Source organism: Bubalus kerabau, chromosome 9 (genome assembly GCF_029407905.1).
Source record: "Bubalus kerabau isolate K-KA32 ecotype Philippines breed swamp buffalo chromosome 9, PCC_UOA_SB_1v2, whole genome shotgun sequence".
NCBI classification, from domain to species: Eukaryota; Metazoa; Chordata; class Mammalia; order Artiodactyla; family Bovidae; genus Bubalus; species Bubalus kerabau.
Window position 1 is genome coordinate 87851064 of NC_073632.1, and position 21482 is coordinate 87872545.

Consider the following 21482-nt stretch of genomic DNA (forward strand, 5'->3'; position numbering starts at 1 on the left):
TGTTCCCTTGGTATCTCTAATTTTCTTGAAGAGATCTCTAGTCTTTCCTGTTCTGTTGTTTTCCTCTATTTCTTTGCATTGCTCTCTGAGGAAAGCTTTCTTATCTCTTCTTGCTATTCTTTGGAACTCTGCATTCAGATGCTTATATCTTTCCTTTGCTCCTTTGCTTTTCATTTCTCTTCTTTTCACAGCTATTTGTAAGGCCTCCCCAGACAGCCATTTTGCTTTTTTGCATTTCTTTTCCATGGGGATGGTCTTGATCCCTGTCTCCTGTACAATGTCACGAACCTCATTCCATAGTTCATCAGGCACTCTATCAGATCTAGGCCCTTAAATCTATTTCTTATTTCCACTCTATAATAAGAAGGGATTTGATTTAGGTCATACCTGAATGGTCTAGTGGTTTTCCCTACTTTCTTCAATTTCAGTCTGAATTTGGCAATAAGGAGTTCATGATCTGAGCCACAGTCAGCTCCCGGTCTTGTTTTTGCTGACTGTATAGAGCTTTTCCATCTTTGGCTGCAAAGAATATAATCAATCTGATTTCGGTGTTGACCATCTGGTGATGTCCATGTGTAGAGTCTTCTCTTGTGTTGTTGGAAGAGGGTGTTTGCTATGACCAGTGCATTTTCTTGGCAAAACTCTATTAGCCTTTGCCCTGCTTCATTCCGTATTCCAAGGTCAAATTTGCCTGTTACTCCAGGTGTTTCTTGACTTCCTATTTTTGCATTCCAGTCCCCTATAATGAAAAGGACATCTTTTTTGGGTGTTAGTTCTAAAAGGTCTTGTAGGTCTTCATAAAACTGTTCAACTTCACTGAACTAAGTGCTACAATTCAATGTCTCTGTTAGTCATATGGTTTATTCATCAAAATAAATACTGATGAAAGTCACAAGAAGAACACACCCTGGATTTTTCAGGCCTCCAGATTTGGTGGCAGTGTTCCAGCATCCTTTGTGCAGATAGCTGTCTGTGTTCAAGTCCTGTTCTACCTCTTCTTTTCCACTCCTACTAGTCTGTATCACTAGCCGATCAATGTCATGTACAGATTTTGGCACTTCTGCTTGTGGCCTGTGTATGCATGCTCACAGTTCATGCTGGGCTCTGGATGCGTGTACAGCACTGGCATTTGGTTTCGCCTTCTGTATTTTCATGGATTAAGTGGTGGTACCCAAGGGTGAGGGAACGTGTTTCCAAGCGTGAGTCCTTTTTTTCCTCTTCTCATTTCCAAGGGGGTGTGTCCAGATACCTTTGCCAAGCAGCTACTTTATAGGAGGCCAGGCAGTGGACTTTCCCCACTGAGTAATTGGATTTGCATTTGCAAATCAATCCAGCTGAATATTAGGTGAACATCTAGTCAGTCTCATGTTAATATCCCTTCTTTCTTTCTTTTTTTTTTGTGTGGTGCAGATTTTAAAAGAAAGCATGACTTGTCCAGCCCTATCCGTGAGTCCCAGTGAAGCAGCAGGAGGGGGATGAAGAAGGAGGGTCCCATGCCAGATTGTGGAGCAAGCAGTTTGTCACCTGTCCTGCCCAGTTTTCGCTTTCATTTAACCCCCCCGCAACCACTCTTAGATCTCTCAGGCTGTTTCTGCTGCCTATCAGCTTCTTTCCAGAAGGGATTTGAACAATCCAAACCAAAGGCAATGTCAAAGCTTTACAGTGTTACCACTCCTTAGGAGTACTTGATATGTTTCAACAGAAGACAAAATTCTAAGCCCAAAGGATGAAATTACAGGTGTCAACAAATCAGTGGGAGAAGGTAGTGGTGTATTTCTGTGCTGGCCATAGGAATAGGGCGGCTTCCGCAGGTTCCTCTTAAGGCTGGTCTTCATCCTTGATTGGAGAAGGGCGCTCTGAGGGACTCTCATCCCCTCTCTCCCAGCAGAGACCAAGAGATGTGGTGATGGTATGGGGTGGCTGGGTGCGCGCTGAGGACAGACGGCTCACCCTTCACCCTGATAATCATTAGAAAAAGAACAAAAGAAGAGAGGAGTGGGGGGAAGACATGAAAGAAAAGCAAGGAGAAGAGCAAAGAAAGGGACTGAAAAGCAAGAAACAAAAAAGGAGAAAGCAAGGCAATGGCGCGGGAACTTGGCGGCGGGGCTCCGTGCAGACTCGGGGGACAGGGAGGAGATGTCCCCATCCCCGCGGGCCTTCCGAGCTGCTCAGGTCTCGCAGGGAGGGTCTCCTGAATTCAGGGCTCCCGGCTTCGGGCGACCTCTGGGCCTGCCCCGCCCCCTCCCCCGCCGGGCAGCCGCGCCGGGCCGGGAGCCAGTCTCCCACCCACTCCGGCCCCAGCAACTTGCCCCTCGCTGCCAGCCTGGGGAGTTCCTCTCCCACCCCGCAGCCAGACTCTTCCCTCCAGCCCCGGGGCTGGGATCCTGGGTGGGGCGGCCGCGCCTCCGGGACGGCCCCCGCGGCGGATCAGCGAGGCTGGGGCCGCCCCAGGGCCGCGTGGGGCCCGGCCAGACGCCGCGGGGGCAGCCGCACCTGAGCCCCTGGTCCGGCACACTCGGCGCCGGAAGCGCGGGCGGGGTGGACCGGTCCCGAGAGCAACCCGAGCCCGCGGGGCGGGGTAGCGGGGGAGACTGGAGCCACAAAGCGGGTGACCACGTGCTGCCGCACGCCAGCGGACCCCTCCACCTTCCCGCCCACCCAGCCGCCCTGGGAGCCCCGGGGCACCCCGAGCACCCAGCACCGGCTCCAAGGCGGACCCAGCCGCTTCCACGTTCTCGCCCTAACTTTCCTCCAACTTCTCCGTAAGGAGGAACCTGCCGCCCCGCCCGCTCCCTGGCCGCGACGATCCGCACTTGAACTCCGCGGCGCCGACCTTCCACCTTGCGCCACCCCGGAGCTGCCCGCGAAACGCCGATGAACTCTCCAGAAAGAGCGTGAAGGAGGGTCCGGCCACCGCGCTCGGCCCAGGTAGGGGCTTCATCGGGGGAACTCGGAGCCGCAGAGCCTGGTGAAGGTGGTGGAGCATGACCGCGCGGCCCCTGGGGACCCCAGCGCAGTGGTGCCAACATGTAAGTACACCACCCTTTCAGCTCAGAATTCCTTAACACCTTTACCTGTGCCCCCTTGCCCTGCCCCCTAACTCCCGGTCCCCGACCCCACGGCTTTGTAAAGACTTCAGCCGCACTGAGCACCGACAGAATAAACCGGTTTGTCTTCACTTCGCCCCTCGAGGCAATGAGGAGTGAGCTGCTGTTTTGCCAGGCGGAGCTGTGACATGTGTGTGCGGCTGGCTTTTTTTTTTTTTTTTCCCCCAGCCAGAGGTAAACCTCACGTTTGGGCGGCGTAAAGCATAATAAAAAGGGCAGGGCTTCAAGAATGGGGAAAACGTTTTCGATTCAAATGCAACAAGAAGTCACAGGCGCGGTCGCTCCATCCAGGGGCCGGGCCCTGCCAAGAAGGCGCTCTCCTGGATCAGCACCTGGGGGCTTGGAAGGTACTAGTATGCGGAGAGAATGTTGACTTTACACATTGTCACCCTTGACTGTAGAAGTTATTCTTGGATCTTTGGGTTGTTTGAATGATTTTCTTTTTTTTTTTTTAAGCGCGCAGAAAAGGTTCTCCGTGTACTTTACAGATTAAAAAGTCCTTAAGGAAGATGCCATTTTACGTGATAGGATCTCTGAAGGGGCTTGTGTAGAAGCAGGAGTGGGGGGTGTAGGGCGATGAAACGCTTAGAGAAACCTGATGTGTTTTGTTTCTATGGACTTGTCCTCCAAGTGGTGAGGTGCTTCAGGGCGACCCCGCTGAAGGGCCCCCAGCACCGCTTAGCTTAGCCTTCCAAAATGGAAAAAGGAAGGTTGTTCTCGAAAGACCCAGCTTATTTTTGTGGCCAACTCAGAAGTTACTTTTTCTTGTAACATATAATTTTCCCTCTGGTGTTTTGTTTAATCTTGGGCAGACATCTGGACAGACATTTAACTCCCTTCCACTGACTAATATACAAGAGTTTCTAGAAATTGATAAACACCCTTCTACCCCCAACTTTTGGAGCCTTACTTACTTCCACTTAAATTTCCTCTTTCAATTTAATACCTGGGAAAAAACCTGCCCCTCAGGCCTGTCTTTTTCCATTCCTTGGACCTTCTGCCTTACTCCCTCCGGCACACATTTTCAAAATAGGAAAAAGTGTTAGTGTCCAGAAGCCTAGCCCTTGGCCGGTCTGTTCCTGGTAGTGAGCGGTATAATTAGAAAGGAACCACTTATTTTTATTAAACTGCATGTGAAGTCATTCCACACCTGTGAGTTTGAAACTTTCATTTACCCAGTGGGATCAGCAAGGTATAACCTGAAAGAATTTATTTTGGGATGTGGCCAAATAGCTTCATATAAGACTTATTCTTATATACAGGCAACACATTTTGAATGAATGTGAGTTTGTTTTAAGCTTCAGTTTTTCCTGAAAATACATAGTAAGGGTTTTATTTTATTTAGTTTTTTCATAGTAAGGGTTTTAATAGCAGATGTTTGTCTAGCTTTCTATAAGCTTTCCTAGGTGATTTGGATCTTATGGGGGGAAAACTACATTATACATGAAAAAATATATAAATACCAGGTTTTAAAAGATGTGAAACTGATCAAGTAATGTTAAAATTTCCTGGTTATGAAATTATGTAGTCCATTTGAATCATATATGATTTAAAAAATCTTAATGTCATTATACAGTACAAGCATGGATATTTAATCACAAAGTTATTACTCTGATTCAAGTTTTTTATTGAGCTATTTTGACAGAATGTTTTTCCATTTCTTGTCAGATTGCAACTTTTTCTTTTTTCCTGGTTATAATTCATATGGAATGGTTTAAGATTATCTGATTCTTTTTAGATATCAGTATATTAGGATATATGGAAGTAATACCCTTTCCAAGGTAAATATTCCTACTATCTCATTGAAAATGTAATTATAATTTAAATTTTTAATTTTGATAGATTCAAATATACAAATTGTTTGAATATGTTTTCTGCCTACTCTTGTGGATAAAGAGTGTTTATATATTAGTACACTCAAGTTGTGGAATTAGAGACTTTACAAATATACTTTGGAGTTGTAGTGACTGCATAATTTTAAATTTTAGTAGATTTAGCAAGACTTGCATTAATTGGTCTCAAGCTGCATGAAGCTACTGTTCCATTTATGGCTTATATAAATTACATGACATTGTGCTTTTCCAGTGTGAATGGTGAATGAGGCTATTGTCTCTTGGCTTATGGGAAATATTAGAAGCTTGTAGTTTTACTGCCCAAGTGGACACGTCACTCTGATTTCTGGAAATAATGATCTGAAAGAGAATCAGTTTACATATTAAAAATAAACTGACAGCTACTTCCTTAAACCTGACCATTTTTCTGACTGCCCATGTCTTACAAGGGTTTACATTTCTAATGCGATGATCAAAAGTTTCTAGAGACCATTTAGACTTTAGACTAAATAAAAAAAGACTTTGTTCAGTGTGTGTGGCATGCTTGGGCAAAATTGCATCTTTCCACTTCATTTCTAATTGGATGACATTAAAACATTATCTGCATTGGACGATGTGAGGAAGCACAGCAAGTGACTGGGGCTATAAACATTTAAAGGCCATTTCAGTCGTAACTAAAAATGCCAATAAAACTTGAGTGCACTACCTGAGTGTCATCTTACTCTCCCTTATTAACATTACTCAGGATGGAATTACTTGGAATGCCTTAAGGAAAACTTCAATATTGCTGTAATGAAAACATTTACAACAAATATGACCAAGGCTTAACATATTTAGTATAGAATTGGTTTAAAAAAATCACTAGAAAAGAAAATGTTTATAATGGAAATTAACTATACAAATCATTCAATATGCCAATCCAAATAAAGGAAATCCAAATGAGACATTATGTTTTCTATCAAACTGGCAATGATTAAAGCAATATAACCCAGAAGTGATGAGAGGCTCATTAGATAAACACTGATACTCTTCATTGTAAAACTGTACATATGTATTTACCTCTACTTAGAAATAATTTTAAACCTCCAGAGAAGTTGCAAAAGTAACACGAAGAACTCTTGACACAGAATCACTTATTGTAAATATTTACCCCATTTGTTTTATCATTTTTCTTATCTTCTCCTTTCCATTGTCTGTAGACACACACACACATACTCTTTTTTCCCTGAATCATCTGAAAGTAACTTACATTTACTGGGGCTTCAGGGTTTATTTATTTAATTGAAATTTTTGTTGAGGTATTTGTTGATTCACATGCAGTTTTAAAAAATAATACAGAGACAGCCCAGGTACTCTACCCAGTTCCTCCCAATGCTGACATTTTGCAAAACTAGAGTACAATATCACAACCAGGATACTGATACAATACACCTCTCTTTTTCAGATTTTCCCAGTTTCACATGTGTTTGTGTGAAGATGTGTGTATTTCTCATGATTGCTTAATTTCATCTATGTAAAGCCAGTTATGTATATTATAGCTCAAGTAAGGGGCAAGATTTGTACAGATTTCAAGAATTATAAACCTTTTTGCTTTTTTAAAGTGAGGAATGAACCCAACTTAATAAAAGAACTTACTTTAAGTAATATAATAGCACTTCATTATTTAGGCTCAAGAACATGATCTTTAACCAGAAGATGAAACAAAATTATAAGCAGGCTTAAATAAACCAAATTACCATGCTTTTTATTCTGGAAGAATTGAGGCATTCTCTGTGCTACTCCTCATGTCCCTTCCTGAAAAGATTTGCCATAGAAATACAATTGGGATATAGAGAAAGAAGTTAATTCTGACTATTGCTAATATTAAGAAAATTAGTACCATGTTAATTTCTCCACCAATTTCAAAATCTCTTCACTAGTTTCTCTTTGATTGTGACTTTTTAGAGGAGTCAGTAGGAGTAAAGAGATGTAAGACAGTAGGTTTTTTTTTTAAATTTATTTTTAATTGGAGGATAATTGCTTTACGACGTGGTGTTGGTTTCTGCCTTACGACAATGTGAATCAACCATAAGTATTCATGTATCCCCTCCTCTTGACCCTCCCTCACCCCTCCACCCCATTCCACCCTCTAGGTCATCACAGAATACTGGGCAGGTTTTTTAGATTATTTCAGTGATGCGTTTGGATTAAATGGCATCTATATTCCTATAAAAGGGCTGAGTTTTAAAACTTTCTGATGCAAGATTTAAGTATGTTGCATCTTGCAGTCTATATACGTTGAAGAGTGAGTTTCCAATAGAGTTAGCTTGGTTCTCAAAGAGGACCATTGAGTTGGAAGCCAGGTGACCCAGGAGGTCCTTTTGATTTTGCTATCACTGATTATGTGATCTTGGGCAAGTAGCTTAAACATCATAGTTTTTTCATTTGTGAAATGATGGGTTTTGTTCCATAACTTTTAGATTCTTTTCAGGTTATAGAAGTCTATGACTCTCTTTTACTTAAAAAGTATTCCTGTTCTTTTCAATAGAACACTGAGACCGCAACTGGAGTGACACAAAATTATACTGTGTTTTTTTGTAGTTCCTGTTTGGAACCTTAGTAACCCTGTTCAGGATTTTCCATTCTTGTGAGAAAGTTGTTTAAATCCCAGGGATGTGTGTTTGCTAAGTGATCCCTTGAGAAGACAGACAGTGCTTTCCTCCCTCTGTTCTATTCTTAATTTATTTGTTTCTGTTCTTCAGTAAACAGTTAAGTGGATGAAAGTTGGCGTGTCATATGGTTTATGTTGGTTACAAGTGCTTGCCCTGTCCTGGGTTCCTTTGCTGTACAACATGATGGAGTCCTGAGAACTGGAATGCATTAAGCTCTTGGTTGCCATTTGTGGCTCTTGTCTAATAGGATTGTAGGCAGCTTTTGTAAAATAGCTTCAGGAGAGAATATGGAACTCCTAAGTGTCAGCACCTTTTATAGCAAAAGAAAGTTGTATGAGCACGTGAAACAGACACCATGAAATTGAGTGTCACCAAACTAATGAACGCCATTCCCTGAGTATTGTTTAGAAGACATGGGAACATAAGAGAAGGGCACTATTCACTAATAGTGTCCTGATGCTGATAAAGGAAGATTGTCATGTGCCACAAAGATTGAGAAGCTTCAGTTCTCCTGGGCTAATATTCCTTCTGTTAATGTCTATGAGGCTACCATCCAGGCTTCATTGGTTTGCCTGTTTGTTTCTCTGGGCCTCTAACCTCCTCCTCCATAAAATGAGGAGGTGAGACTTTATCCCTGGCCCTTCCAGCTCTAAATTTCTTTGAATATATGATTGTTCTTTAGTCTCAGAAGTACACTCTTCCACGCTCAGCATGAATGGGAAACACCTCATAAATCCAGCATCAATGGAAAATGGGCCCTTCTTCCAAATAAGTGAACTTTCCATGCAACAGAGGTTTACTGGCCACCCTTTTCAAAACCCTTGTTAAGTTCTATGCAATGTTAATCTAGTTCTTTCTATAATATTCTATTTACAGAAGAGAAAATAGGTTCAGAATTTAAAGTACTTGCCCCCTCAAAACATACAGTAGATAGAGGTACCAGGATGTAACTATCTGTGCTATTCCAGAGTTCACATCCATTATCATTTTGTTATTATCAATGACTCACTGGGATTTCCCAAGTGGCGCACTGGTAAAGAAGCCATCTGCCAATGCAGGAGATGCAAGAGACATGGGTTTGATCCCTGGGTTGCAAAGATCCCCTGGAAAAGGAATTGGCAGCCCACTCCAGCATTCTTGCCTGGAAATCCCCATGGACAGAGGAAACTGACGGACTGTAGTCTAGGGGGTCACAAAGAGTTGGACACAACTGAGAGATTGAGCACGGCGAATGATTCACTAGAACATCTTGCTTCTCATGTAAGCAGTAACACTGCTTTTAATTTCAAATATTTTGGATGGATGTATTTGAAAGTATACCTCCCATTCAAAAATACTTTTTAAATTAATATTTTAAAATTTTCATTGGTACAGTTGATTTACAGTGTTGTGCAAAAGTACTATGTAGCCTTTTTCTTGTGTAGAGTTGGTTTTTGCTAAGAGCTGTGTGATGCTGGGGCTTCTAGTTTGGTGACTATAAAATAACATGAACAGAATCAGATACTATTTTAAATTTCTTCTTTCATGGCATACTTGAATAGTCTATTTCATCTCTGTTCCAAGGAGATCCCAGAAATAGCTACAAAGTCAATAGATTGGTGTTGTAAAGTCCTTTTTTTTCTTACTTCACTGTTGACAGAATAACCACATATATATTAAAATGCTCAGGATGATAGTAACAATAAAAATAGCTAATATTATTGAACACTTGGGCTTCCCTGGTGGCTCAGCAGTAAAGAATCTGCCTGCCAGTGCAGGAGACATAGGTTTGATCCCTGGGTTGGGAAGATCCCCTGGAGAAGGGAATGGCTACCCACTCCGGTATTCTTGCCTTGGAAATCTCATGGACAGAGGAGCCTGCTGGGCTACAGTCCAGGGGGTCACGAAAGAGTCGGACACGTCTTAGCGACTAAATAACAACAACAACACTGAGGCACTTGCTGAATGTTAAACGCATTTCTTAAAAGACATGATTTGATTTTGAAACATGTAAAATATCATGTATGAAATGAGTTGCCAGTCCAGGTTCGATGCACAATACTGGATGCTTGGGGCTGGTGCACTGGGACGACCCAGAGGGATGGAATGGGGAGGGAGGAGGGAGGAGGGTTCAGGATGGGGAACACATGTATACCTGTGGCGGATTCATTTTGATATTTGGCAAAACTAATACAATTATGTAAAGTTTAAAAATAAAAAAAAAAAAAGACATGATTTGACTTAATCATCCACCAGCTCCATGGACTAGATTGATGTTCCTGTTTTACAGGTGAAAATTAGGAGGTACAAGGTGGTCAAGTCAATTTTCCAAGGATTACCTAGTTCATCAGTAGCAAACTCAGGTCTGACTCCAGAGCTTATTATCTTTGCTACTTAAGTAGTCTCTACTTAACAGTTGCTCAGATAAGTTAGAAGGGCAGGCTTGAGGCAAGTGCAAGAATCAGTTTAATGTCTGATTTTTATTATTCAAGTATTTCTGTTACCACTTTCTGGTTTTCTATTTATTATACATTTTTTCCAGATAAGCAACCTTCAGGTAAAGAAGTATTTTACTGTGACTCCAAAGCATTGTTTTAGTTGCTCCTCTTTTAGAAATAAAATGATTTCCAATTATCACTTATAATGAAAGTAACTCTCGGGATTTTAAGATCTGGAGGTTTCCTTCTGCCACTCACCTTTCTTCCTGCTTCATGACTCCTGCTCACCAGTTCATTCATGGTTCCTTTTTGTGACTGCCTTTCACACCCACTGCCTCCTTCAGTGGTCTGCCTCTTTTGATAGGGCTACGTCAATGGAAGGTAGCATGCCACTGTCTTCAGCCAAGATAATATGGATGTTCCCATCTAACTCATTAAACATAATTTTGAGTTTAGAGGTAAGACTATTGTACAGAGAATTGAGGGTTTGCGTTTAATGTCATTTATCAGTTTTTTCAATACTTGGTATTTACCAGCCGTTTAAAAACATTGATAACTATTAATATATATAATTTTAGAACTAACATTAGTACTAGTTAAGTTAAGCTTCAGTACTTAATTTTAGAGGAAAGAAAAAAGTTTGGGTGCTTTGATTTTAATATTTCCACTTGTAAAGCAGCAGATATTATAAAATAAAAACATTTCCTTAGAGTTTAAATTTCTGGGAGATTATAGAAGAGGTTGATAAAAGCATCCTCTTGGTACTCAGATGGGCATGTGACTGATGATGCTGAAGATTGATGCTAGAATTGTTTTTTTTTTTTTAATAAGTGATTTTTTCCCTTGAATTATCAGAATACTTCCCCATCTTTTTGCAGGAATCATCTATTATATACCTCTGATAAGGAAGTTGTCACCAAGTAGCAAATAAAATGCATGGGTTTTTTTCTTTTAGCTAATTAGCTTAAAGGGGAATCCTTAGTTTATCATCTTCAAGGTTTCTTTTCTTATTTGGAAGCAAGGCGGGGAAAAAGTTCTTTTTCAGTCCCTGCCAGAAACCTACAACGTTTTCTGACCGAATGCTTTACTAAGCCTAAGTGTCCTGATGGTTGCTTTCTTTCATGGCAGGATGTTTCACTCAGCCCGAATGTGGACCTGTCATTGGAAATGGAAGCCAAGTTCTCTTTTGTTCTTATTTGCTTTGTGTCTTGTGTACGCTCCTCTCTCAGGTAAGTAAGACTTTTTCCTTCAAACTCTGTGTTTAATAATGATGACATTGCCGTCAGTGTAAGTGTGCCTTTTATTTGTTGACTTTTTCTGTCCTTACAGGCTTTATGGGCCTCTCATTCCTCTTGAATTATGTGTGAATTCTATTACTTTATTGTTTTATTTTCTTTGATCTTCGCTACATTTCTTTTAGTTTTATTTATTTATCTAGCCCATATTGAATGATAAGATAGCTACATACCTGACATTAAAAGTGTGCAAGCTGTTTCCTACGACTGAATAAATATACAGCACTTAACTCTCTATTTTCAAGTTCTCATTCAGTTCTTTACGAAAAGTAGAGACTTTGTTATTATTCTGATTTTATTGCCATGTATGAGACAGGAATTTGGAATTAAGTTTTTAGACCATGAAGTAGTCGCCTTAAAATGATGTGACAAAGCTTATTTTAATTACAGTACTTTTGGAATGAAGATATTTAATTTTTGAAATGTGTACAATTTTTTTCTCAACTTTGAAACAAGGCCTTTTTAGCTGTTATTGAAAGCCAAATTTTCTATAAACAGCTAGTTATGTGAATGAGACAATAGGAACCTGAGGAATGTTAATGATCTTTAAAAGTTACCTGATTTTGTTGCTTGAGCAAACTGAATTTCTCTTGTGCCCATTTTATTTTGCTTTTTTTTTTTAACAGCTATATTTATTCAGTTTATTATATTTTCCTTTAGAATGAAATCGTTACTCATGAAGTCTTATATACTGATTACTTGGAATTTACTCAAGATTTCATACGTTCCATATTTATAATATACCTGTATGTTATTATAAATAATACATATAACAAATCATGGAAATAGATTGCTAAAATTGCTTATTCATAGATCAAGATATTCAACTGGAGTATTTAATATATAAATACTTTTTTCCCAAGTCATCACGTATTTTAAGAGTTTCAGCTACTTAGTTGGAAAATCCCTGGTACTTAATGTTTAATGGTTTCAAAACAGAACTGAACTTTGAGTGGTTTTTTTGGTATATTTGTTTCAATTTCATTAGAAGTCTATTTTTCTGTTACTTTCATTGTCAGAAAGAAGAAGCATGCTTGTAAAGAGATCTGAAAATTGTATGTATGTTGGGTTTTATCATGTACAGTTGAACTATTTCTTGGCTTTCAAAAGTGCTTCTCCAAGAGTCAATTACATGATGTAAGATGAATTAGGAGATTAAAGTTAGTTGAGGTCTCTTTACTTTCATTTTGTTAGGTCATGGCATTTGTAAATTTTCAAGGTTTCTTCAAAAATCAAATTGGGACTTTTTATTTTAGATGTCAGTATGTTAATTGATATGTGCACATTCATTATTCTTATCATGTGAATAAATTACATGAAACCCATGTTTTTAGACTAAACAAATAAGGTCAACTGAGCTGAGACCAGGGTGGGGCAGGGGAAGCACCTGGGATGTAAAATTTCAGGAGGCTGTCATTCTCAAGGGTACAGGAATCAGAGTACTTAAATGTATTTTTAAGTTACTGTTTGACACAAGGAATCTTTTGAAGGAATTTCTCTTATTACTCCACATGGTGTGTGTATCACCTAAGGCTTTGTGACAGAGAGTTACCTGTGTTTACTCATGAAGCCAGCATATTTTGTATCTATATGTCTTACACGTGACTCACTTAAAATGCCACCGCCTTCCACATGAATAGCTGAACTCACAGAAGTACTTTAGGGGCTATTACTGGCATTTTTATACAGAATTTTTGCCTTAACTCAGTAGAGGGTTCATGAAAATAATGCATATTAAAACTTTACTATCAATATATCTAATTTTCAGAGTCCTATCTTTAAATCATGGTGCAATATCGCTATTTTTAAAGCGATATTTTATGCTTAACTGTGATTTTTGTCTCTGTATAGGAACTCTGACTTTTTTCACTTCTATGGATGACCCCTGGATGATCTCATTGAATCCAGTGGTTTTAAGTGGCATCTTGATTGCCAGTGTCTCCTCAGTACTTATCTTTGGCCAGAGCCCCTTTCTGGACCCTGGAGTTACCTCTTGGATTGCCTGTCCTCAGACACTTGGATGTATAATAGGCCTCAAACTTCACATGTGTGAACAAGATTCTTGATTCCTACCTCCTATCCCCAAATCTGCTTCACTCTCATGCATTCCAGTACATCCTCAGCTCAGTTCAGTCGCTCAGTCGTGACCGACTCTTTGCGACCCCATAGACTGCAGCACACCAGGCTTCCCTGTCCATCACCAACTCTCGGAGCTTGCTCAAACTCATGTACATCGAGTCAGTGATGCCATCCAACCATCTCATCCTCCGTCATCCCTTTCTTCTCCTGCCTTCAATCTTTCCCAATACCTCCTACTTCCTGCTATTCTCTCCTAAAGTCACTGTTTTTTAGACACATGTTCTTTCTATTCCTTGACTGTGCTTTCTCAGTACCCTTTTCTCCCTAATCTTGGTTCTTTCTTGATACTCAGGCCTTAATTATTACCATCTCAGATAAGCCTGCTTATCCCCCAGTACAAAGGAGCCTTGTGGTCATTCTTGTTTTACCTTTAGTGATAATCTGTTGATTTTGGTTACTCTTCTGCTTGTTAATGTTTTGTTAATTTGACTGCTATAGCTGGATTGGAGGGTTGGCAAAACCTCTTGATTGTTGAGATTGACACTTAGTTCGGATGATTAAAAATTAGGATCCTATAGTTTGATTCTGATAATATCCACACTTTACCTCATAACGTAGAACTACAACTTTGAGTCTTCTAGGCAAGTTAACATTTGTAGTTTCGTGGACATTTACAAAGCAAATAGTATACAAGGTTTATACCCTTCAGGATTTTAAAAAGTAATAAAGAAAAAGAATGCCTTGTCTTTTGACAGCTGATGAATATAATTTTTAAGAAGAACTACAGCAGTATGACCTTTGAATATTTAAACTGGCCCCACAGAAGTACAAATTACAAAATGTGATTGTTTTCTACCCACTCCTTGACAATATTTAGGAAGGCTGATAACATCCAGTATTATCAAAGTTTGGGTAAAAGGCATGCACTAACATGGCGGCTCTGTCTTTTGGGATAAAACATGGAATGATACACATCAGGTTTTAAAATGGATTATTACAGGGGCATAAAATGGATTATTTTAGGGTGGGAGTGAGAAGCAGGAAAGCAATGGAACTTCATACAACTACAAATTGTTTGCCTTGTTACAGTGAGCGTGTATTATTTTAGTAATTTGGGGAAACAAAAAATCTTGATGAAATGCTTTGGTGTTAAAAAAACGCATTAAAATATTGGCCAGAGAGACTGTTGACATGTTATGAATATTACACTTTTCTGTTAATCACAACCGTTACGCTAGCTGTTCTTTCACTTGATAAGAATCTCCAAATGGTGTTTCAAATAAGAACCTCTTTTTATGTAGTGTTACACGCTATAGCTCTGAAGATGAATGATGATATCTCAAGCAGACAGAAGGTTGTGGCTTCAAACAGAGTGGGAAACAAACAGCCAAGAGCCAATGAATTCCTTAGCAACCAGGAGGCTGTTTCCACACAGATAGTCTTAGTCACGAGCGCTGAGGGAGGAGCCTCCCTTCACTCCTGAAAATCGACAGCAGATTATTTCAAAACTCAGTGTTATGTTGATATCTACGATAGGGCAACAGCTAAAGGGGGAAATGTTTCTGAAAGTACAGTCTGACCTGAATTGTGTACTTTCTAGCCCAGAGCACTGCACGGTTCTGGAAGGCAGATGATTGAGCTAAAGAAAGCTTGTGCTTTTTTTGGATTTGTTTGTATGTTCATTTTTCTCATGATCATAGAATGGGCCATTATTCTATCAGTTACATTGCAATCTGTGATGGAGTATTAGACATCTTTTATACATGTTTTGTATTTGCTCAACAGGCTTTCTAATGCATAAAAAAATAATCTTTTTATAAATCTCCTAGTTGTTTTGTTTTTTCCTAGCCATTTTAGTATGAATATGTCATTAATTCACTGAAGAAGGAAATGGCAACCCACTCCAGTGTCTTTGCATTAATTACTAAATAAGTATATCTGGAAGGTCAGAAATAAGGATCTACTTGTGTAAACTATTCTTATCAAGTGAAGAAAGAGCCAGAGTAATGCTTAAGTGACAAACAGAAAATCATACGATGATAAATGTTTGCGGGTTCTTTCCTTCAGTCAGGGTCAAAATGCTCCAAATTACCGTCTGAGGCTTTCAGCTAAAAGGCTGTGTTCCCATTCTACACTTCAGTTTAGAAGAGCCAGTGTGACTGAATAGCAAACCTCAGAAAGTTACATACAGAAGTCTCTTTGATGCATCTTCCCTGTAGATAATTGCCCTCATATTCCTGTGAAATGATCTGAATTTGATGTAGGTAAATATGAAATCTTACACTGGGGTCATAAAGTCAATTACATAAACGTGGAATGGGGGTGACTCATCTTGTCACCACGGTGACAATATCAAGTGACTAAGCGGTGTGACGGCCTCCGTGACACTGGCACCACTTAGGAATTAAGCATTAGGAAAGGGAGGGTCCTGTCCAGAGTCCTCCCCTTCACTGCTCAGATCACGTTTGTCTCCAGGCTTGGCTGTCATCCTTTAGAGAGAGTTGGTAAACAGTTTGTAGACCAGGCAGATCAGGCTGGTGATGAGTCTCTAGTAATCTGAGGAATGTTTTAGAGCATCTCTGTCTCCACTGTGTTATGTGAGGCTTCTGTGAGGCTGGGCAGCAGCTGTGGACTCATGTCCTTCGAGTCAGCCACCACAGTGTTGCTTTGGTGTAACAACTTGGTCTTTTTGAGAGAGGAAAAGTCTTACTGAATTAAAAAAAAAATGACTTAAATGGTACATTTACTTTGGAATAATGAAGTCAGTAGGAATGAAATGGTGGTCTTTGGATAGAGTGGTCATTTGGAAGTGATAACAGACTTAGTCTGAATATTTTGGGGTTGATGTTTCAAGTACCAAATGGCTTTTAGTAATCGGTTGCCAAAAGATAAAACCAGCTGTCCTTTGAAATTGCCATCACTGGCGATGAAGAAGGAATGCAGAAGGAATCTTAATATTGAAGAGAATTTTCTACTAAAAACAATGAAGGCCTCCTCAGTCTCCAGTTTAATCACAGAGTGAGTGTGTGTGTATAGTCTTTTTTTTTTTTTTAATCTTTCACACCCCACTTTGATAACCATAAATTTGTTTTCTGTCTTTGTGAATCTGTCTCTGTTTTGTAAGTAAGTTCATCAGAACTGCTTTTTGTTGTTATTGTTTTTCAGTTGCTAAATCATATCTGACTCTTTGCGATCCCATGAATTGCAGTGTGCCAGGGGGAGCCTAGTGGGCTTCCGTCTATGGGGTCACACAGAGTCGGACACGACTGAAGCATCTTAGCAGCAGCAGCAGCAGCACCAGCAGGCTTCCCTGTCCTTCATCATCTCCCAGAGTTTGTTCAAACTCATGTCCATTGAGTTGGTGATGCCATCCAACCATCTCATCCTCTTAGGTCCCACGTATAAGTAATATCATATGGTATTTGTCTTTCTCTATCTGATTTACTTCACTTGCTAAGATAATCTCTAGGTCAATTCATTTTGCTACAGAGAGGGTCTTTTTTTTTGATATACACATCGTTTTAATAGTTACCTCAAAAGGTTCGTCTGTATTTTCTTTCAATCTTAGTAGGTAAGTTTTGTACACAGTGAGAGATTAGGAAGGTAACTTTGTTCAGTCAGTTGGTTCAGTCGCTCAGGTGTATCTGACTCTTTGCGACCCCATGAATCGCAGCACACCAGGCCTCCTGTCCATCACCAACTCCCGGAGTTCACTCAGACTCACGTCGATCGAGTCAGTGATGCCATCCAGCCATCTTATCCTCTGTCGTCCCCTTCTCCTGCCCCCAATCCCTCCCAGCGTCAGAGTCTTTTCCAATGAGTCAACTCTTTGCATGAGGTGGCCAAAGTACTGGAGTTTCAGCTTTAGCATCATTCCCTCCAAAGAAATCCCAGGGCTGATCTCCTTCAGAATGGACTGGTTGGATCTCCTTGCAGTCCAAGGGACTCTCAAGAGTCTTCTCCAACACCATAGTTCAAAAGCATCAATTCTTCGGTGCTCAGCTTTTTTCACAATCCAACTCTCACATCCATACCTGACCACAGGAAAAACCATAGCCTTGACTAGACGAACCTTTGTTGGCAAAGTAATGTCTCTGCTTTTGAATATGCTATCTAGGTTGGTCATAACTTTCCTTCCAAGGAGTAAGTGTCTTTAAATTTCATGGCTGCAGTCACCATCTGTAGTGATTTTGAAGCTCCAAAAAATCAAGTCTGACACTGTTTCCCCATCTATTTCCCATGAAGTGATGGGACCAGATGCCATGATCTTCATTTTCTGAATGTTGAGCTTTAAGCCAACTTTTTCACACTCCTCTTTCACTTTCATCAAGAGGCTTTTTAGTTCCTCTTCACTTTCTGCCATAAGGGTGGTGTCATCTGCATATCTGAGGTTATTGATATTTCTCCCAGCAATCTTGATTCCAGCTTGTGCTTCTTCCAGCCCAGAATTTCTCATGATGTACTCTGCATGTAAGTTAAATAAGCAGGGTGACAATATACAGCCTTGACGTACTCCTTTTCCTATTTGGAACCAGTCTGTTGTTCCATGTCCAGTTCTAACTGTTGCTTCCTGACCTGCATACAGATTTCTCAAGAGGCAGGTCAGGTGGTCTGGTATTCCCATCTCTTTCAGAATTTTCCACAGCTTATTGTGATCCACACAGTCAAAGGCTTTGGCATAGTCAATAAAGCAGAAATAGATGTTTTTCTGGAACTCTCTTGCTTTTTCCATGATCCAGCAGATGTTGGCAATTTGATCTCTGGTTCCTCTGCCCCTTCTAAAACCAGCTTGAACATCTGGAAGTTCACGGTTCATGTATTACTGAAGCCTGGCTTGGAGAATTTTGAGCATTACTTTACTAGCCTGTGAGATTAGTGCAATTGTGCAGTAGTTTGAGCATTCTTTGGCATTGCCTTTCTTTGGGATTGGAATGAAAACAGACCTTTTCCAGTCCTGTGGCCACTGCTGAGTTTTCCAAATTTGCTGGCATACTGAGTGCAGCACTTCCACAGCATCATCTTTCAGGATTTGAAATAGCTCCACTGGAATTCCATCACCTCCACTAGCTTTGTTCGTAGTGATGCTTTCTAAGGCCCACTTGACTTCACATTCCAGGATGTCTGGCTCTAGGTCAGTGATCACACCATCGTGATTATCTGGGTCGTGAAGATCTTTTTTGTACAGTTCTTCTGTGTATTCTTGCCACTCTTCTTAATATCTTCTGCTTCTGTTAGGTCCATACCATTTCTGTCCTTTATCAAGCCCATCTTTGCATGAAATGTTCGCTTGGTATCTCTAATTTTCTTGAAGAGATCTCTAGTCTTTCCCATTCTATTGTTTTCCTCTATTTCATTGATCGCTGAGGAAGGCTTTCTTATCTCTTCTTGCTATTCTTTGGAACTCTGCATTCAGGTGCTTATATCTTTCTTTTTCTCCTTTGCTTTTCACTTCTCTTCTTTTCACAGCTATTAGTAAGGCCTCCCCAGACAGCCATTTTGCTTTTTTGCATTTCTTTTCCATGGGGATGGTCTTGATCCCTGTCTCCTGTACAGTGTCACGAACCTCCATCCGTAGTTCATCAGGCACTCTATCTATCAGATCTAGGCCCTTAAATCTATTTCTCACTTCCACTGCATAATCAGAAGGGATTTGATTTAGGTCATACCTGAATGGTCTAGTGGTTTTCCCTACTTTCTTCAATTTCAGTCTGAATTTGGCAATAAGGAGTTCATGATCTGAGCCACAGTCAGCTCCCAGTCTTGTTTTTGCTGACTGTATAGAGCTTCTCCATCTTTGGCTGCAAAGAATATAATCAGTCCGATTTTGGTGTTGACCATCTGGTGATGTCCATGTGTAGAGTCTTCTCTTGTGTTGTTGGAAGAGGGTGTTTGCTATGACCAGTGCATTTTCTTGGCAAAACTCTATTAGCCTTTGCCCTGCTTCATTCCGTATTCCAAGGCCAAATCTGCCTGTTACTCCAGGTGTTTCTTGACTTCCTACTTTTGCATTCCAGTCCCCTATAATGAAAAGGACATCTTTTTTGGGTGTTAGTTCTAGGTCTTCATAGAACCGTTCAACTTCAGCTTCTTCAGCATTACTGGTTGGGGCATAGACTTGGATTACTGTGATATTGAATGGTTTGCCTTGGAAATGAACAGAGATCATTCTGTCGTTTTTGAGATTGCATCCAAGTACTGCATTTTGGACTCTTTTGTTGACCATGATGGCTACTCCATTTCTTCTGAGGGATTCCTGTCCTCAGTAGTAGATAGAATGGTCATTTGAGTTAAATTCACCCATTCCAGTCCATTTTAGTTCACTGATTCCTAGAATGTCGACGTTCACTGTTGCCATCTCCTGTTTGACCACTTCCAATTTGCCTTGATTCATGGACCAGACATTCCAGGTTCCTATGCAATATTGCTCTTTACAGCATCAGACCTTGCTTCTATCACCAGTCACATCCACAACTGGGTATTGTTTTTGCTTTGGCTCCATCCCTTCATTCTTTCTGGCGTTATTTCTCCACTGATCTCCAGTCGCATATTGGGCACCTATTGACCTGGGGAGTTCTTCTTTTAGTATCCTATCATTTTGCCTTTTCATACTGTTCATGGGGTTCTCAAGGCAAGAATACTGAAGTGGTTTGCCCTTCCCTTCTCCAGTGGGCCACATTCTGTTAGACCTCTCCACCATGACCCGCCTGTCCTGGGTGTCCCCACAGGGCATGGCTTAGTTTCATTGAGTTAGACAAGGCTGTGGTCCTAGTGTGTTAGATTGACTAGTTTTCTGTGATTATGGTTTCAGTGTGTCTGCCCTCTGATGCCCACTTGCAACACCTACCGTCTTAACTTGGGTTTGTCTTACCTTGGACGTGTGGTATCTCTTCAGGGTGCTCCAGCAAAGCTCAGCCGCTGCTCCTTACTTTGGATGAGGGGTATCTCCTCACCCCCACCACTCCCAACCTTGAACGTGGAATAGCTCCTCTAGGCCCTCCGGCGCCCGCGCAGCCACTGCTCCTTGGACGTGGGGTTGCTCCTCCTGGCTGCCTCCCCTGGCCTCAGGCGTGCCGTTGCAGCTGCCCGAGCTCTGGTAACTTCCTTAGATAAGATAAATTTTGGAACTGTAGGCTTTGGCAGGTACAAAATTTTCTGCTACTTTCAAATGAATAATTTTTTATGGAGTTTCCCTTTTATTTTCAACAAGTAAAATATATATGTGCTTTTTGGTACTCTTCTTTCTAAGATTGCAATATAATAGTATTTAGTAAGTAAAGAGTGTGGAAAAGAACAAAATGGAAAGGAACTAAAAAGAGAGGGGGAAAAAAAACTTATTCTAGACTTAATGAGTAAGTATGTTTTACCGGGTGGAGTAGCAGAGGAGGAAAGAGTGAGTCTAGCAAATCTAAAAGTTTGGTATGCTTAATCAGAACCTTTCCCTCCCCCAATATTATTAAAGTACATTTGACATTTGTGAGAGCATTATAGTACTTAAAGGAGTTACAGAGAACATGTAATTATATTGCTCCTTTTAAATGCATTTAAACTCTAAGGGCTATGTTATCATAATTCCATAATTTTTGAGTACTGTGTGTGTGTATCAGATATGTATCAGACTCTTATCAAAGTCCTGGCTATGCAGAACTAAATCATGGAGTTTTAGTGTTGTTGGGGAGACTGACATGAGACAAACAGGAAGGACTGTGATATGTGGTCTAATAAAATTGTGACTCTGATATCAAGGGATAACAGAAGAGATCTCAGAAAAGTTTGCACACGGGAGGTAGTGTTAAAACTCCATCTTGTATCAAGGGTGATGAAAAAATATTTACAAAATGGTATGGCTTTGTCATTCACCATTTGAAGAACTTGCTCTGTAATCAGGTTGGAGGGCTGGCTGTAAAATCTGATGCAGTTGTGGAAGTCTTTCATCCCTATTGAGTATCATCTCTGACCTTAACTGAAAGCAAGAAGATAGAAAGTGAATACGGAAATGGAGAAGGGCAATGTAGGCAGAGAAAAGGTCAAGGACGAACCCACAAGTGCACTGAAAGTGATTTTATGAAAGGATCAGTACTTCCTGTTTCTAGAATAAGGATCT

At 40.5% G+C, this 21482-nt stretch overlaps 1 protein-coding gene and 1 long non-coding RNA gene across 6 annotated transcripts in view; one reads left to right on the forward strand and one right to left on the reverse strand.

Annotated features, from left to right (window-relative positions):
• Window positions 1-1437: 1437 nt before the first annotated feature.
• On the reverse strand, window positions 1438-3206 carry LOC129620088 (uncharacterized). The gene is made up of 3 exons (XR_008698369.1): window positions 3075-3206; window positions 2814-2965; window positions 1438-1958 (listed from the first exon to the last, which is right to left on the reverse strand). It is a non-coding gene; the product is annotated as an uncharacterized LOC129620088 (long non-coding RNA).
• ADGRG6 (adhesion G protein-coupled receptor G6) overlaps window positions 2529-21482 on the forward strand; it is a 153929-nt gene continuing 134975 nt past the window's right edge. For 4 of the 5 annotated variants that reach the window (XM_055535776.1, XM_055535778.1, XM_055535779.1 and 1 more), the window contains exons 1-2: window positions 2529-3029; window positions 11136-11236. In XM_055535776.1, the coding sequence (XP_055391751.1) occupies window positions 3028-3029; window positions 11136-11236 (103 nt within the window). In that variant the 5' untranslated portion in view covers window positions 2529-3027. Of the gene's footprint in view, window positions 3030-3332; window positions 3455-11135; window positions 11237-21482 lie in introns of those variants that run through there. The other variant, XM_055535777.1, reaches the window with a different exon arrangement.